Here is an 18,718-nt window from a genome sequence, read left to right as displayed (position 1 = left end):
ATTTGCAGTGATCCTCCTGCCTTAAAACATAACCTGTGGGCCTGAGGATTTAGCTCAGCAACACAGCACCTGCCTGGCAAGCACAAAGTTGTGAGTTCGATTCCTGGTACCAGAAGAAAAAAGAAAAATGGTAACCTATGAGCCGGGCATGGTGGCACACGCCTGTAATCCCAGCACTCAGGAGGCTGAGGCAAGAGGATCGTTGTGAGTTTGAGGCCAGCCTGGGCTACAAAGTGAGCTCAAGTTCAGCCTGAACTGCATAGTGAGACCCTGTCTCAAAAAGACAAAAAAACAAAAAACAAAAGTCAAAAAAAACCCCAAAACCAAAAACAAAACGTAACCTATGAACACTTCAAAATTTAGCTAGAGTAAAAACATGTAGCAGCTCAGGTGTAGCTAGTCCTAGCAGGCAAGAAGAGAATGCGAATCATGAATTAGAAAGACAAGAGGCTATAGGTACGGTTCAGTAAAGAGCCTTGGGTTCAATCCTTAGCATTGCAAAGAAAAAAAAAAAGGTGATTTACTAGAGCACCCCCCTAAGTGTGTGTGTTTATATCACTCAGAATAATGACAAACTGATTCTAAAATTTACAGGAAGAGCACAAAGTTTTAATTATTGCACCGTCCAAACAATAAAAAGAATCTCAGCCAGGCATGGTGATGCACACCTGTAATCCCAGCCCTGGGGAGGCGGAGGCAGGAGGATGGTTGGGAGTTTGAGACCAGACTGGGCTATAGGGTGAGCTCAAGGCCAGCCTGAACTGCATAGCGAGACCCTGTCTCAAAAAGACCAAAAAAAAAACCAAAAGAAAAGAAAAGAAGAAAAACCATGAAGCCTGCTACTTCAGTACCCAGACTGATAGTGACTAATATTATGTTACACTTACTTCATCCATTCATCCTTGCCCATTTGTTGGCTAAAATATTTTAAAGCAAATCCCATCCTTCACGTCATTTCATCCCTACATGTTAAGCACCTCTGAAAACATGGACATTCTCACATAACCATAAGGGCATTTTCAAATCTAACATAATTAACAATAATCCCATAGTAGTACCTAATACCTAGTCAAATTTTCCTGATGGTTTCAAATTTCCTAATTGGCTCATTCAGTAGTCAAGACCAAGGTAGGCAAGAAAAACAAGGCACAGTACATGGGACTTAACAGATTTCTTTTTTTTTTTTTAATCTCTTTGAAGCAGTTTGATAGCAGCCTGAACTATCCAGTTCAGGCTGGCCTTGAGCTCACTTTGTAATCCACTCTGGTCTCTAACTCACAATGATCCTCCTACCTTAACCTCCCGATTACAGGCGTGGGCCACCATGCCTGGCCAATTTTCAAGACTTATTAGAAACCAACGGTAATGAAAGATACTACAGTATTTCTGCAGGAATGTAAAGAATTAATCATTAGAACTGAATAGTGTGCCCAGAAATGGAACCAAGAACATAATGAAACCTATTCCCACAAGTATATGGGAGAACAGAACAGGTTATCAAAGGGGTATAGTGCCACATGCCTATAATCCCAGCACTCAGGCAAAGGCAGGAGGGTCCCACAAGTTCAAGACCAGCCTAAACTACATAGCAAGCCCAGGGTCAAAGAATAAAAGAAAAAAAAAAAATTTAAAAAAAAAGGTTATTAACAGTGTTGGGACTGCTGGGGAAAAAACTACTAGATCTGCATATCATACAGTATACAAACATTAACTGTAGATGATAAGACCTAAACCTTAAGTAAACTAAAAGCCTAGCTAAAGACTGGAATATTATGTGTGCAGTGCATACTTCTGACAAAGGATCAATACCCACAAAAAAGACGGGAATGGTGGTACATATCTGTAATTCCAGCACTCAGTAGGCTGAGGCAGGATGACTGCCACAAGTCTGAGATCAGCCTAAACAACACAGCAAGACCATGTCTCAACAAACCAAAACAGGGGGCTGGGGATTTAGGTCAGCGGCACTGCGCCTGCCTGGCAAGCGCAAGCTCGTGAGTTCGATTTCCGGTACCAGGGAAAAAAAAAAACAACCAAAAAAAAAAAAAACCCAAAAAACAGCACACAGCTTTTTCTCCGTAATTCAATTAATGCTGCAAATACCAGATCCACTCCAGAGCTCCATCTCGGAGCGCCAGGCTCCCAGGCAAGCGATCGTCTTGGAAACCAGAGTGACGCGTCGCCATAGTGCAGCCAGGCGTGGGGAAATGAGACGACGAGGAACACAGAGTATTTCACTTACTTTCTTAATGGCGACGATCTGGTTGGTGTTCTTGTCTCTGGCCTTGTAAACCGTGGCAAACTAAAAGAGAGGGGCGAGCTGGGGCAAGGCGCGCGCGCTCGCGAGGACCCGGGTTCCGAGTGGGTGCGAGGGGCCTGCAACGGGGTCGCGCGGCCCACGTCCCGCTCCCGCCTGCTCGTCAGGAGGGAGAGGGCGGCCAGGGTCCCCCCAGGAAATAACGAGCGGCCGGCCCAGTCCTCCGGCTGCAGCGCAACCCACAGAGGCCGAGGCGGCGCGGCCTCTCCCTGCAAGCCTTCCCGATCCCGCCCCAGCCCTCACCTGTCCCTCTCCGAGGAAGTCCAGTTTCTCATAGCGCTTTGCTCGAGACTTCACGTCCACAGCCATTCCACGCACAAAGCTCGACTCCACCCGAAAAGGGTGAGCGTGCAGGACAGCAGGAATTTAAAGCAGCCGAAGAGCTTCTAACAGACACTTCCGCTGACAGGGTGCAGACGCTTAGGAGCTCCGCCTCACTTCCGGGGTGGGCGGGATAGCGCGTAAAAGGGTCCGGGCGGAGCCAGCAGGAGGAAAGCTGGGGGAGGTCCCATGTGGTGCTTGTTGATTGCGGAAGCGAGGTGTTTTCTGTGTCAGCTGTATCACCCTTTTATCGTTTGGACTTAGGTATTTTGTTCACTAGCAGGGATGGGTCTGCGTTCTGGTAGTGTTCTGAGTTCGGATTTGATGGGAGTATACAGATGTCCCAGACTTGGCCCCATAAGTGATCCCGCCTTCAGGTTCTTGCTCAAGTGCGTCCAGGCGCCAGGGTTGCTAGGACGCCGGCGCCGCTGCCCAGTAATCTCAGGTTAGAGGCAGTGCTGACTTTTTAAAGGCTGATCAGGACTAAAACAAGTCCCTTCGAGAAGAATCAAGCCAAAGCAAACAAAATCCGACACCACTGAAACATGTGTCATGAGATAGGATTCTTGTCCTCTAAGTGGAAATGGCATAGGTGGTTTTGAGAATTAAATGAACCACAGAGAGAATTTACACGTAGTATAGACTGACCCAGTGTCGTGGTGCAGGTTTGTAATCCCAGCACGTTGGAGGCTGAGGGAGAAGGATCACAATTTCAAGTCTAGCCTGGGGAGTTTTGCCAGACTGTGTCTCAAAATAAAAGCGGGGGAGGCTCTGGGTTCAATCCCCAGTACCACAAAACCGAGGGGGAGGGGTAGAGGGAAAGTAAACTGACCGGTAAGGAACTTACAAAGTTTTGTAAATACGTTAAATCCAATTATTTAGTGAATATATATTGAGTGTCTTCTGTGTCAAGCACTATTGTAGACTGAAAAATCCCAAGAGTGGGAGGAGATAAGGAAGTCAAACATGATACACAAATAATAAATGCTACAGACACAATAAAGCAGAGTCAGGGTGTGTGGGTAAAATGGAGGGCGTTGCAGTTTAGATAGGGTGGTACAAGAAATACCTGAAAACCCACCAGGGAGATTTGAACAAATATTTGGACAGTCTTTTAAAAGATTCTGTGCCGGCCTGGCAAGCTCAAGGTCCTGAGTTCAATTCCGGTACCAAAAATAAAATAAAATGAAATGAAATGAAATAAAAGGCTCACTCTGGCTCTTGAGAGACACTACATTAGAGATTTGAAAGGACAAGAGAAAAAAGGTCTGCTAGAGAATTACTGCAGAAATACAGATGGCTTTACTAGGGTGGTAAGTTTTACTTCTAGCCAATAAGATTTGCTGACAGGCTGGGTATGGGTTGGAGGGAAAGAATGTTCCAAATTTCTGAGCTGGAGCAGCTGTCGGCATGGAATTGTTTTTCCTTTCTTTGCAAATACTTCTTTCATTTTTGTGTTTGGAGACAGGGTCTTGCTGCATAGTCCAGGCTGCCCTTGAATCCACTATGTCGCCCAGTTGGCCTTGAACTCCGGGCAATCCTCCTGCCTCAGCCTGGCGAGTACTGTGACCACAGAACTGCGTCACCACACCCAGCTGCATTTGATACATCTAAGAGTTTAGAATTATTTTTCAGAGGTGTGTAGAAAATGGCAACAGAACACTAACGGAAACACAGTAATTTTAACCTGTCAATGTAGTGGTTGTATTTATGCTCTAGAGCTAGACTGTCTGCCTTTGAATACTGGCCCACAAGTATTCAATCACTAGATGTATGACTTAGGAAGGTTACTATCTGTACTTCCTTTCCTTCTGTGACAGGACACAATGATTTGCTTCAAGGCTCAACTGACTATACTTGTAGTTATTTTTCTTGTTGCGGAGACAATTTACCTGACACCCAAAGTTAACGGAAGAAAGGCTTATTTGGCTCACCGTTTGTAGGGATTTCAGTCCATAGTCAGCTGGTTCCAAGGTACTGTGGCATGGCAGGTATTGCATAGAAAAAGTTCATGGTAGGCAGAAGATAGCAAAGCTAGCAAGGGATCTTAGCAGCTTCTTTCTGCCCCTTTTATATTTTAAGCTATCGTGATTAGGTTGCTGCTAAACCAGTGTACTAATTTAGTAATCACCCACCCTTCATCTCTTGTGTTATGCACTCTAGATTGACCCACCTCTGAAAAAGCCCCACCTATGACCACATGAAGCTTTGGGGGATCATCTAGAAGTAAGTCATAACAACTTGTAAAGTCCTGACTAGCGTCTGACAAATATTTAATCAATCATTACTAGTTATCCTTCTGGCTTTTGTTACTGCTTGAACTCTCATACATTGCAGGAAACACACTATCCTTACCAGCTGTGTGTGTTACTGGTCTTGAACCCAATGCTTTCACACTGAGCTACATTCCTAGCTCCTACTGCCTTTGTTTTTTGAGGCAGTTTTGCTAAATTGCTTAGTTTCCCAGGCTGGGCTCAAACTTGCAATCCTGCCGCAGCCTCCCAAAGTGCTAAGATACATTTTTTTTCTTTTACATCTTTCTTAATTGGGGCAAATCATACCTAGACATGCAGGGTGTCCAGGTCAAAGTTCCATCTGAACGACATTCCTGACAGTCATTTCATCTCACTTGGAAATAAGCTGACCTGATGGTAAAATTAGGAAGCTTGAGAGTCCAAAGCACACCATAGGATGATGTTGATATTCCCATTGCACCATACTGACATGCACATTCCCATCTGGAGTTTTATTTTGGTGCTGGGGATAAAACGCATGCTGAGCACACCCTGAACCACTGAGCTACATCCCTAGCCTGGAACATCTCAGGGTAATGACGCAGTGTTGAGTGATGATATTCTGGGCCAATGAGTTCACTGTATATATGAAAGCCATGAAGTATTTGCATAGCATTTTGCAGTTCATAAAGCCCTTTTGTTTTGCTTTTTTGAGACAGGCTCTCATTATGTAGTTCAGGCTGGTCCTTATCCCACTGTGTAGCCCAGGCTGGCCTTGAACTTGCAGTGATCCTCCTGCTTCAGCTTCGCAAGTGCTGGGATTACAGGCGTACGCCACCACAACCAGCTCTATAAAACACTTCTACATATCTGTTTTAGCCAGCTTTTAAGAATACTATAATTCTTTGCCTTCCCTCTCACAAAGAAAACAGATGTGACCAATAGAATATGGCAGAAGTGATTCTGGAAAGCTAGGTCTGGACCATCTGTGCTGGGAGAACCTGGCCCCCTGTCCACACGGAGGGGCATGTTGTTGTGCCCACAGTCTGAGTGTACTGCCCTAGAGCAGGCCAGCCAGCCCTCCCTTGCTGTCAACTACTTGCAGTCCCAGGTGACAGCTGATGGTACCCTCACGAGACAGCAAAGATGCTCTGAACTCCTGACCCCAGGTATGAGCTATTAAGTGACAATCAGCTTTGGGTGTAATTGGCTTTAGCCTCTTAATTTTGGGGCAGTTTATTACAAAGTAATAGATAATACACTAATTTATCTAGCTGTAGAGACCCAAAAAGCTGACACCTGAACATACTAACCCATTTTCTGACAGTTACATAAACTCCTTAAGCCCTACACAGAAGTACAGGCTATCGGACTTTAACCTTTACCAGAATTCTTCCCATAAAGCATCCTGTTCCAGCAATCCCACTGGCACACCTTGCCACATCTGTACTCACATATCTTACACAAGTGATCTCTTTTCCCTTTCGCCTTTCATGGCAATTGTTTGCCTTTACTCAAACGCAAGTGTGGTATTCGTGTTTCCACCTGCTGGTCCACAGTGTTACTCAAAGCACCCTTCATTACCTGCACCACTGTCCCTGAAAGCAAAATGAGAACGCCAAGGGGGAAAAGGAAACAGTGCTAGTACTCAAGTAATTTTCCCAAATAGAATTTTTTTTGGTGCAGTCCTGGGATCAAACCCAGGGCTGTTCTACCAGGAAGCCACACCCCCAGTCCTTTTAATTTCTTGAGACAAAGTCTTACTAAGTTGCCCAGGTCAGACTTGAACTTGCAATCTTCCTGAGCCAGTTTCCCTTAGTGCTGGAAATACAGGTGTGCACCACTGTGCCCAGCTCCAAATACGTTTATTTTTTGAGACAGCATCTCACTGAGTAGTTCAGGCTGGCCTTGAACTCACTATGTAGCCCAGGCTGGCCTCTTGGTGATCCTCCTGCCTCAGCTTCCCAAGTGCTGGGATTACAGGCTTGTACCACCATGCCATGCTGCAAATGATTTTTTAAATAAAATATGCAAAATCATGTCTTTTTTTCACAAGTTATCAGAATAGCTTATTGCCAGTATCAAACCTAATCTCTTATCTCCTATTTGTGTTAGGCAATGTTCATCTGAAGCTACAGCACAATTTAAAAAAGAACATCAACTCAGGAATAGTAGAAAAAGTGGGGCTGAACCCACAGACAACTGAATGAATATGAAAACATATTCAAAAATTCCACTATTTTTTGTTCATGAGTTACCCTTATTATCAGGGATGACTTTGAATCATATTCTAGAAATCATCACAGATATGGAAAAGAATTTATTTAGCTTTGTGAGGCTTTCCTTTCTCTTGGCACAGGAAGGCCCTATTAAAGTTGCATAGCTTGGCTTCACAAGCAAATATATAGGTTGACTTATGAGGTTTTCAGATATTAAGTTTGAGAAAGCTAACAGGTCATCAGGATTTGCACACATGATCACACGCAAAGTAAAAAAAACAAAGAATAAGACATTAACATTCCCCCAAACATAAACTGAAATTTCCAGTGATACATTTATTCCTGTCTATATTCATTTTGATCTCTTACTTTCCATTTTATACTGACTTTTTTTTTCTGAGTAATGGTTACAAGTACATTTTTTTTAATTGTCTCCCAGGTCTTCATCTCAGTCACTGGTTATATACTGATCATCTACAGTAAGATATGCTTATGCCAGTTTACTCCAGTAACCTCGTGAATGAAAAAACGTTACAGAATTAAGAATAATGCTGATGTTATTTTATCAATCCTCTTCTAATTTCAGGAAATCTACTTCCCTAATGCAGTAATTCTATCTAGTAAGTTTTTTCTATTTCTAAACAGAATGAGAAAGAAAAGTGAAATCATAGGAAATCTACAGTTTACTAGACATTGTGTGCTTTTCCTATTTTGTCTCTGGTATTACTTGAAAATCAAGAGTAAATTAATAAGCTAGCACTTCTAAATGTATGCTTTAATAAGTATAAAGTATATAAACAATTAGGTAAGCTTGTGGAGAAGCTGACCAAGATACATAAATTAGAAGGCCCAGGTATCCGTCTAAAGTTTCTATATATATATTTTTTGAGAATATTTATTAAGGTTATTTAATATACAATTTTTCATATGTCATTTTGGAAGTCCTTCATTATAAAGATAATTCTTTTGTCTGATGACAAACAGCAGCCACAATGATTACTCTGGACCTCCACGCTGAAAAGGCAAACACAAAGCAGTAAGATTAGATGTTAAACTGTCACGGGAAATGTTTTCATAGCCACTATACAGAGTTACATAATGTTAAGCAGATGATTTTTAGCTTTCTAGTTTTTCTGAGACAGGCTCTTGCTGCGTAGTTCAGGCTGGCCATGAACTCACTATGTAGCCCATGCTGGTCTTGAACTCAGAGCGATCCTCCTACCTCAGCCTCCTGAGTACTGGGATTACAGCTATGTGCCACCATGCCCGACAAGATCTTTAGCTTTTTACAAATAATGCCAGGCTTCTCATAGTTTGGGGCACTGATATCAACTGTTAGAATCTGTGATCTTGAAGCAACTCTAGGTTGATCTATATCAGTTGTCCTCAAATTTCTTGGTCTCCATAGCTCTTTTCACTATGAAAAACTGTTGAAGACCCCAAAGAGTTGTTTTTTTTTTTTTTGGTGGTGGTGCTGGGGATCAAACCCAGGGTCTCATGCATCAAGTGCTCAACTACTGGAGCCACATCCCTGGCAGATTTTTTTTGGTGCCCCGAATTGAACTCAGGACCTTGCACTTGCCAGGCAGCTGCTGTACTGCTGAGCTACGTCCCTGGCCCCAAGACTCTTTTTTTTTTTTTTTGACAGAGGGTTTTACTCGGTAATCCAGGTTCAGGCCATGAGTGCTGAGATCACAGCTGTGTGCCACCATGTCCAGTGTCACGTGCCTCTGTCTACTGACAGATCACACACACTACTGACAGTTCCAGCCAAGCTCTCTTTCTCCGTCCTGCACTACTTCTCTGTCTTAGGTTACACTTGACTATAGGAAGAGCATAAGTCAGCAAGAGAAGTTCTAAAGCCAGAATGCTATGGGGTCTTGTACGATCTCGTGACAGAAAACAACCACGTACTTGGATAAACTCCATTTCCTCTTGAGATATTAGTTTCCTTCTATACTTCTGAGGTAGCATTTTTATTATTTCTGCAGTGTCTGGTGGACCTGCATGCATCAGCAACTCCGGTGATTTACTCCCCTTAGAATGCTGTGAAATTACAGAAGAGTGAGATGGGATCCCTGCTGATCTCAAGGCTTCTGATACTAAAATAAAAAAAAGGGAAAAACCAAATTAGAGAATTATGTTCCTGAAAATATTGAGTTACTTACTGTTGCATAAAGTCACTCTTGAAATCAGGTTATTCTTCAAATAATTCTTGAAGTATTATAATTATAAGAGATAAATGTAGAATTACTCAGTTGGATATAATTTCATAGTGTTCATTTTAAAAGAAATAAGGGGTATTTTTTGATGTAAGTTTTGCAGTGCTGGGATTGAACCTGGGAGCTTGTGCATGAGTTATACTCTCTGTGCATGTAATGGTATCCCACTATACTGCCCAGGCTGCCTCAGACTCTTGGGTTCAAGGGATCCTCCTGTTTCAGCATCCAAAGTAGCTGATACTACCAGGGCAAGCCCATGCTCAACAAGAGATAGTTTTAAGTAAGTGAATTACTAAAATGAAAACAAGATTGCAAAATAGCTGGGTGTAGTGGCACATGCCAGTAATCCCAACTACTTTAGGAGGCTGAGGCAGGAGGATCTCAAGCTTGAGATCAGTCTGGGTAAATCAGCAAGACCCTGACTTAAAATTTTAAAAAGATTGTGTAGCTCAGTGGTAAAGCACTTGCCTAGCATGCACGTGGTCCTGTCTTCAATGCACAGTACTACAAAGAAAAAAGTCTGTAGCCCAGGTGTGGCGGCACACGTTTATAATCCCAACACTTGGGAGGCTGAGGCAGGAGGATTGTTGTGAGTTCAAAGCCAACCTGGATTATATAGTGAGTTCAAGGCCAGCCTGGACTATATAGTGAGATCTTGTTTTGAAAAGCAGGGGAAAAAATAAAAAGGTCTAATGAAATTTCTAATCAATGGAGTTCAACACACTACACAGGTCCCACATTACTTAAGTTTTTGCCACATAAACCCTTAGAGGTACAATTCACAGGCAGATCCTTCAATGGAGAATAAAGAAGTCAGTAAATTTTCTCAACATCTTTACACTTGTTTATCTTATTTTTTTAATAGCTAAATTTAAAAAAAAATCCCCATAAAACCTATTCAAATTCTCCCGAAATTAAAGATCAAATACTAAGAAAGATACAGAAGATCTGGTAAAACAAAAAACACAACCCTTTCAGAATCTTCTCTCATTAGTTTATAGTTTCAATAACTGCTAAAGACTAAGGCAATCCAAGAAATAGTTACTGACAGGATCAATAGGTAAAGGAGTGAGTAAAAGAAAAGAAGTTGCTGGGCATCATGGCACACACCTGTAATCCCAGCACTCAGGAGGCTGAGGTAGGAGGATCACCTCAAGTTTGAGGCCAGCCTGGGCTAAAAGAATAGCAGAAAAGAGAAGCTGGTTGGAAGAGAAATACAGGAATACTTTGTATTCCTCACAATCTGCAAATGTAAGACTAGGAGAATCTTTTTTTTGTTTTGTTTTCTGGTACTGAGAATCGAACTCATGACCTTGCGCTTGCCAGGCAGGCGCTGTGCTGCTGAGCTAAATCCCCAGCCTCCAAGAATCTTTTCTTAAAAGACAGAAGAAAGTACAACAATCCTGCATGTAATATAAACTATAAACTCAGTATCACTAAAAATTCACAGATATCCACTGTTGAGTCACTACTTTGCTTTGGGGTTTTATGGGGTACAGGTTCTCCCTATGTAGTTCAGGCTGGCCTCAAACTTTTGCCTCAGCTGGGATTAACAGGCATGTGCCACCTTGCCCAGTGGGTAACCCCTTTTAAAATAGGGGGAATAAAAAATAAATTTCTACTTCATGCTACCCAGGGTACCATTTTGATCTATGCTAAAACTTGGATTTTAAAAGAAATGTTACCTATAATAACAAAGTTATTTCTAAATATCCATATATACATTTATTTGTTTGTTTGTTTTTTGTCTTTTTGAGACAGGGTCTCACTATGCAGTTCAGGCTGGCCTTGAGCTCACTTTGTAGCCCAGGCTGGTCTCAGAGCATACAACGATTCTCCTGCCTCAGCCTCCCGAGTGCTGGGATTACAGGCATGCACCACCATGCCCAGTTTATATATACATTAAAAAAAATCTAGATATAGGAAAACTTACCACTGGGTTTAGGATTGTCTCTTCTGTCAGGGAACCTTATTAATGGTGTGTGTGGCTTGACTGCCTAGAGGAGAAATAAAATGCATTTTTAAAAAAACCCTCATTAACTGTAAAAGCAATTACTGCATAATCTTCATACACAATACAGATTTGTTGAAATACATTACCAGTGACAGCAACTTTAAACTGTACTGTCCCCTACCCAGGAGGGCTGGCCCGTGAATTATTGATTACGTGCTATTCCTAACTTTGTACTCTATACATCACAATGCTTTTCCTATCCAACACAAGCCAGTGAAGAGAACGATATGGGTTTTGTGTTGTGTGACTTGGTAAGAACTGAAGTCTTCTGATTTTATGGAGTGTGGTTTCCCTATTATGAGAACACCTACTGGACTAGAACAGGATAAAGTGCAAAGAATTATACTGAAAACCAGGTAATTAAAAAACACTGCCTACAAAAATAACATTTTGCATAAAGAAAATGGAAAAAATGCAGAAAAGTGCAAAGGAGCAAACACTATAACCCCAAAATCTACACAGAACCAATTAAAACATTTGGTAGCTTTTTTTTCCAGGCAAGGTCTCGCTATGTAGTCCAGGCGGGCCCTCAACTCATTATGCAGCCCAGGCTGGCCTCAAACTTGAGGTGATCTTCCTGCCTCTGCCTCCTGAGTGTTGGGAAACTTGAGGTGATCCTCCTGCTTTTGCCTCCTGAGTGATGGGATTACAGGCATGGGCCACCATGCCTGGCTTGAGAGCTTTTTGTCCTTTCCCTTCACCCAGAAATACATATATTTTGGAATAATGTTTTTTGAATACATTTTAACAATAAAATACCCGATACTGTTATACAGGACTTTAAATGAACCTGTCAGTATGAACTCTTTTGAATAGACAATGCTAAGGATCTCAAAACCAGGGTACTACTTCTTTTCACCTAAGGTAATCTATAAATCACTGTGCAACTAGTGAGGGTGAGGTGTGTTTATCTGCAATATAGTTGTACATATATGCTACATATGATGCACTTTGTGTGGTACCGAAGGAATAAGGTCACTGGGGCTAGAATGGAAATGCACTGTTAATTCTGCTGCCATGAGCCAAGGCTGAATCAATCCATCGTTCTCTCTCCTTCTCGATCTGCATGGTCACCTTCACGCTAAAACAATCTTCTTTTTCTCCAGTCACCATTCTCTCCTTGCATAGTTAAGCTTCTTTGGGTTACGTTTTTTGCCTTTTTGAGACAGGATTTCACCATGCAGTTTAGGCTGGCCTCAAACTCACAGTGATCCTCCTGTCTCAGCCTCCTGAGTGGTGGGATTATAGCTGTGCACCCACCCTCGGCTAGCTAAGCTTCTTGAAAGAATTTTCTATCTGTTGTTCCCCTTCCTAAAAGCGTGGAAAATGTTCCAGTTTTCACAGTAAAGTTCAGATGCTTGCGTGCCACCCACAAGGCTATGAGCTGGCCTCTCTGGCTCCTGCAGCTCTTCTGAAGCACCTGCATTTCCTGATTCTTCCTGCAGCCAGAGAGCCCAGACCTCTGTCGGGTGGTGATCCCTCCTCTCCCTTCTCCTCCACGATAAGCCTTTCCAGAACCCCTCTTCTCCAAGGACCCTCCCCTTAGGAAGTTCCAGGGCCACTTCTATAGGACTGCACCCTCCCAGGGAGTGAAGTCCAGGCCTGGCTCTCTCCGGGCTTTACAAGCTGGAGTTTTCCCCTAGTAAGTAGGTCTAGTCCTTGGACATAAATGCTTTGCTAGAACATGGTGACTGTCATGAAGCTAGAAAATTAGTTTCCTTCCTGTGCCCCCCCCAATATTCTCTTCATAACAGCTTTATTTCTGCCAGTCAAATGGGATGAGGGAGAGTTGGGGATCTGTGGTTGTACCCTGTGATTCACTTATAGAAAGCTACAGGGGTTATTTGTTTCTATTTTTGATACTGGGTCTTATGATGCAGCCCAGGCTAGGCTTGAACTTGTGGTGACCATCCTGTCTCAGCCTCCCAAGTGCTGGGATTATAGGCATGTGTTACCACACCGGCCGATTTTTTTATAACTTACTGCCACTAAATCGGGGAGATATATATACACACACACACACACACACATGAATGAAATCTTCCGAGTAAGACAACCCCTTGATCTCAAATACACCTATCATCTTTCAGATGTAGTCATGAGAACACTTTGCTTTTCTGGAGACAGTGCCAGTGCGCTCCTGTTCTGCATCTTATCCACTGTCTCTGCCTCTCCCTCCCTTTCAGATGTCTGCATCAGGACACTGAATGACATGGTGAGCCTGCTTACAGGTGAAATCGCAAATGTGAGGAACATCTTTTAAAGTACTGTACTGAAAAACTGTGCTACAGTTTATTTTCCGGTTGGGTCTTATTTTCAGGGAAATATGGTATCCGTGGAGTTCAGTGTTACTGCTGCATCCCACCAGAGAGTAGCAAACTCCACCACACTAACGTTGTATTTATTCTTTTAGCTTAATACTTATGGCTGCTTTATCAGAGGCAAAACATTCAGCGAAGACATGAGAAATTATTAGAAAAGCAACTTCTGCCAGGCGTGGTGGCACACACCTATAATCTCAGCATTCAGGAGGCTGAGGCAGAAGATCCCTGTGAGTTTGAGGCCAGCCTGGGTTACATGAGCAAGTTCAAGGCCAAGCTGAACTACATAGTGATAACGGCACTCTGCCTCAAAAAACAAAACAAAACAAAAAAACAATTTCTAAGTCAGGCATATAAACAAATAAATAAACCAGGCATAGTGGCACACACCTGTAATCCTAGGTGAGCGGTGGCAAACTTATGGCACACATGCCACAGCGGGCTCTTTGTATCACTGAAAGCTCTAAGAGATTTGCCCATCACTGTCCTAGGTTCTTGTGAGGCAGAGGGAGGAGGATGGCAAATCCCAGGCTAGCCTGGGCAGCTTGCCAATTCCCATCCACTTGTGATTCCCCTGTCTCAAACTGTCTTTTTAAAACTCTAAACAAAGAGAAACCACCGCATTAGAGAGATAACATAACTAAGGGGAAAGGGAGCAAATCCAAATCACCTCTGTGCAGTGTTTGCAGACTGTGTCCTTAGTCTACGGTAGGAAGGTACACAAAGAAACCTGAACTTGTACTGAGAAGGTGGCTGTTGGCAGCTGGGTACGTGTAGCTACTCTGAAAGCATGTAGTGTGTGCTGTAGGACTGAGCAGATGAGCATATGCAATATGGAGACATGAGGGGCCAAGGCCTTTCCTGTGAAAGAAGGAAAATACAAATGTAGGTGGGAAGGAAAGGAAGAATGCTTCTGTGCTAAGGTTGGAATGTGAGGGCCAGATGAATTCATGATGAGCACCAAGTCCCCACCAATGAGTATTTGGGTGGTTTCCAGCGTGTGTGTGCGTGTGCGTGTGTTCATTTTATAGCTATAAAAATGCCATAGAGTGAATACCCTGGTACCTTATTTGCCAGGGTGTTTGTGGATTAGGTTCCTGGGAAAGGGAATCCTAGGTCAAAGGGCAGAACCATAATTTTGCTAAATATGGACAGACTCACTCTTCACAGAGGCTGCATGTTCCAGCAACACTATCACTGGGGAAGCCCAGGCAGGAGGATTACAGACTGTTCTCCAACTTTTTAAAAAAATCAGGTTGACTGAAAATTTTATCATCATGAAGTAGAAATGTCATTTCTGTTGTTGAGGCTGATCATCTGCTCAAACAGCTAATTTTCTCTCTCTCTCTCTCTCTCTCTCTCTCTCTCTCTCTCTCTCCCTCCCTCCCTCCTTCCTTACCTCTGCCTGCTTGCCTTCCTTCCTTCCTTTTCTTCTTCAGCCCTGGGGATTAAACCCAGGGCCTTGCACTAAGTTCCATTCCCAGCCCTTTTAGGGCCTTGCACTGAGTTCCATCCCCAGCCTCTTTTATTTTAAGAGGTTCTGTCAAGTTGCCCAGGCTGGTCTCAAACTTGTGATCCTCCCGCCTCAATATTCCAGCATGCTAGGATCACTGGTGTGTGCCACAAGCCCATTTTCATGTTTTTTAAAATCTGTGAACTGTGTGTTCACAGCTCTTGTCCAGTTTTGAAGTTTTTTTTTCCCTTGAGAAAAAATTTTTCTGTCTTTTTAATTCAATCCAAATTGATTTCTTCCTGTTGCTTCTTTTTTTTTTTTTTTTGGTTTTTCTCCGGTACCAGGAACCGAACTCACGACCTTGCGCATGCCAGGCAGGCACTTTTGCCGCTGAGCTAAATCCCCAGCCCCTTCCTGTTGCTTCTGGAAATGTGCTAAACATAACCTGCTACATACACAACTATGGTCATCACAAATACCCACTGTATCCTGGCTTCCAACAAATGCTCATCTCCTTGTAACTTCTGTTCACCGCCCTATAAGTAAGGCACCCTCTCTGCAATCAGGACCTCAGACTTTGAAGATTACTTTCCAGCAACACTGTCACTTGGGAAGCCCAGGTAGGAGGGTTACAAGTACAAGGCCAGGCAAAACTACATAGTGAGACCCTGTCTCAAAAACAAAAAGACAAAGACGCCTCATCTTCCAGTTCAAGAACGTGATACGCTTTCTCAAGCCTTTCTTTGTCATGTTTCAGGAGATAGGTTTTCTCACACAGGTTGTACAGCAGGTATTGAGTTTATGCCTGGATGTGTAAAGCATTTTGAAATGACGCGTGGAACTGCAGTCTGGATCTGGTCCGTCCCCAAGGCTCAGTGCTAACCTTGGCCCTCAGCTTGGCCCAGAGGAGGTGGTGGAGTCCTTCAGGAGGGCCCTAAGGGGGTCTGTGGTCACTGGGGCGGCCAGTGCAAGGGAAGGTGGGACTCCCACTCCTTCTGCTGTTACGCTTTTCAGCCATGAGGGGAGCAGCTATGCTTTGCCACACCCAGGGGATTGAACCTCGGGGCTTTTACACTGGACTGCATTCCCAGCCCCTTTTTGTTCTGAGACAGGGTTTTGCTAGGTCACTAAATTGCCAGGGCTGGGCTCCAATTTGCAATCATCCTGCCTTAGCCTCCCACAGAGCTGTTATTACAGACACGCTACCATTCCAGCCTGAAAGTTTGGGCTGGGTCTCACTAAGTTGCTCAGGTTGGCATCGAGCTTGGTAACCCTCTGACCTGAGCCCTCTGAGATTACTGGCATGGCAATATACCTAGCTCTCTCAGCTTTCCTGTTTTCAGTTTTGTTTTTGAGACAGGGTCTCGGCTATGCAATTCAGGCTGGCCTTGAGTTCACTTTGTAGCTCAGGCTGATCTTGAACTCACAACGGTCCTCTTGCCTCAGCCTCCCAAGTGGAGTGCTGGGATTACAGGTATGAGCCACCACGCCCAGCACTCTCAGCATTTTATTGCTTTTATTTGTTTGGTACATTTTAGAAATACATTGTGATAACACTCATCATATGGAATCTGCACTTGTACATGAAATATCTTCTTTCTTTCCCACTCCCTTCCCCTCCCTTTAAACCCTCTTCCCCTCCTTATTTGCAAAAGCTATTTCCATTTTCTCCTCCTATTCTTTCTTTTTCTTGCTCCTTCTTTTCTACGCCCATCTCTTATTCCCCTTTTCATTTGAACATTTTCTTCCCATCTCTGAGCATTTTTATGCAAGTCTTTTTCTAGAAATATGTGTCAACTGCTGCAGACTGTTTTCTAAAATGGTTGTATCGTTTTGTAACCTCTCCCCAAGCAATGTATGAAGGGTTCAGGTGCTTCCTATTTGGCATCACCTTTTACTATTGCCAGTCTTTTCAATTCTGGTCATAGAGCTGGGGCTGCAGCTCGCATAGAAGTGCGAAGCCACGGGTTCAATCCCCAGCAACGAAAAATAAACTTTAGTTTGTTTTTTTTTTTAAAAGAGAAAAAAAAAATAAAAGTGATACAGAATTTCCAAAACATGATAGGAAATTAACAATGGTTATTATATTGCATATTGTTATCTTCAAACTTTATTTTGATAGTGTATACTACCTCCTGGCACCTCTTCACATGTTTCTGTTGATTGGCGTGTCTTTTCGTGCAGTACCAACTCCTTTACCCATTTTAAATTGGGTTATATATGTATTATTGCTATATATGGTTCTATATTATGGATACCAAACCATTGTCAAATGTTTGCTCTGTCCTTACAGAATCTTTAATTAGTTAATGCTCAGTTAACTACCCAATAAGAAGGTGAAACTCAGTCATTACACTGGGACCAAAGACTGGGATTACCATTCTGGGTTATCATTCAGGTACCAACTTCAGCAACTTTCGCAAGAGGTCTTACAAGAGATGTACAAACACTAGCTGGGCATGGTGGCACATGGCTGTAATGCCTGCACTCTGGTAGACTAGGGCAGGAGGATCCCGAGTTTGAGCCCAGCCAGAACAATTTAACAACTCAGTGAGGCCCTGACTCAAAATAAAAGTAAAGAATAAAACACTGGTAATGTAGCTTGTTGGGAAGGCCCTGGGTTCAATCCCTTGGAACAGTACCACAAAAGAAGGCATGGGGAGATGTAAAGGGAAATGCATTTCTTGTATCCAGGCTAACAACCATTAAATATGCTTTCAAAGTTAAAATAAAAAAACAGGCCCATTAAAAGGCACTGTGCCGGGCCAGGGATTTAGCTCAGCAGCACAGCGCCTGCCCGGCAAGCGTGAGGTCGTGAGGTCGTGAGTTCGATTCCCGGTACTAAAAATCACCACCAAACGCTGTGTCTAAGGTGTGGTGGTGCATACTTGTAGTCCCACTAGTCTAGGAAGCTGAGGCAGGAGGATCTTAAATTTGAGCCCAAATGGGGCAACTTAGCAAGACTTTGTCTCAAAATAAAAAAGGGGCTGGAGATGTAGCTCAATACAAAAGCCCTGGGTTCAAACTCCAGTATGACCAGAAGAAGATGGTGCCCATTCATATAGTAACTTTAGAACCACAGCTAGAGACCCAAACACAAAAGTTGCCAGGAATTAACAGTTGATAGGTGGATTCACAGGAATGTTACTTAGTGGCGAAACCTGTAATACCAGCTACTCAGAAGGCTGAGGCAGGAGGATCCCGTGCTTTAGACCATCCTGGGCAACACTGGGAAATCCTGTTTCAAAAGAGCGGGTAGGGAGTGCAGCTCAATGCTACAGCCTTTGTCTAGGCCCTTGGTTCGTTGTCCAGCACCAAAACAGAAAACGGAAAAAAGTCTTGGGAAGCCAACGCTAAAACACATACTAGAAACACCCAGCAGCAGTAAACGTACCTAGCACATTTTCCTACCACCACCCGCAGCCCCGGCCTGCAGCTAGCTAGATGCTTGGAAGCGTCGAGTCAGTGCGCCCTCGGCGAGGACGCGATCCGCAGGGCCCGCGAGCGACCCCACCGCCCCGAGACCTTGAAGGGTCACAGCGGCCGCGCTTCGCCCCACGCCCCGCCCCCGCCCCCTCCCGCTCCGCCGAGCGCGGGAGTCGCGGAGAACACGCGGC

General features: G+C 43.6%; 2 protein-coding genes across 4 annotated transcripts in view; both read right to left on the bottom strand.

The window, feature by feature from the left end:
- The window catches only part of Cdk7 (cyclin-dependent kinase 7), a 33,484-nt gene extending 30,543 nt beyond the window's left edge, over window positions 1–2,941 (bottom strand). The window contains exons 1-2 of one of the 2 annotated variants that reach the window (XM_005392592.2): window positions 2,561–2,894; window positions 2,243–2,302 (exon numbers count right to left, since the gene is read on the bottom strand). In XM_005392592.2, coding sequence (XP_005392649.1) covers window positions 2,243–2,302; window positions 2,561–2,626 — 126 coding nt within the window. In that variant the 5' untranslated portion in view covers window positions 2,627–2,894. Of the gene's footprint in view, window positions 1–2,242; window positions 2,303–2,560 lie in introns of both variants that reach the window. The other variant, XM_013518419.1, reaches the window with a different exon arrangement.
- Window positions 2,942–7,174: 4,233 nt separating this feature from the next.
- Window positions 7,175–18,718, bottom strand: part of Mrps36 (mitochondrial ribosomal protein S36) — a 12,007-nt gene continuing 463 nt past the window's right edge. Inside the window, exons 2-4 of one of the 2 annotated variants that reach the window (XM_005392591.2) lie at window positions 11,247–11,310; window positions 9,095–9,193; window positions 7,175–8,105 (exon numbers count right to left, since the gene is read on the bottom strand). In XM_005392591.2, coding sequence (XP_005392648.1) covers window positions 8,041–8,105; window positions 9,095–9,193; window positions 11,247–11,310 — 228 coding nt within the window. In that variant the 3' untranslated portion in view covers window positions 7,175–8,040. Of the gene's footprint in view, window positions 8,106–9,005; window positions 9,194–11,246; window positions 11,311–18,718 lie in introns of both variants that reach the window. The other variant, XM_005392589.2, reaches the window with a different exon arrangement.

This window comes from Chinchilla lanigera, unplaced genomic scaffold (assembly GCF_000276665.1).
Source record: "Chinchilla lanigera isolate Chin_1 unplaced genomic scaffold, ChiLan1.0 scaffold00045, whole genome shotgun sequence".
Classification (NCBI taxonomy): domain Eukaryota; kingdom Metazoa; phylum Chordata; class Mammalia; order Rodentia; family Chinchillidae; genus Chinchilla; species Chinchilla lanigera.
This window is presented reverse-complemented; position numbering and strand designations above follow the sequence as displayed.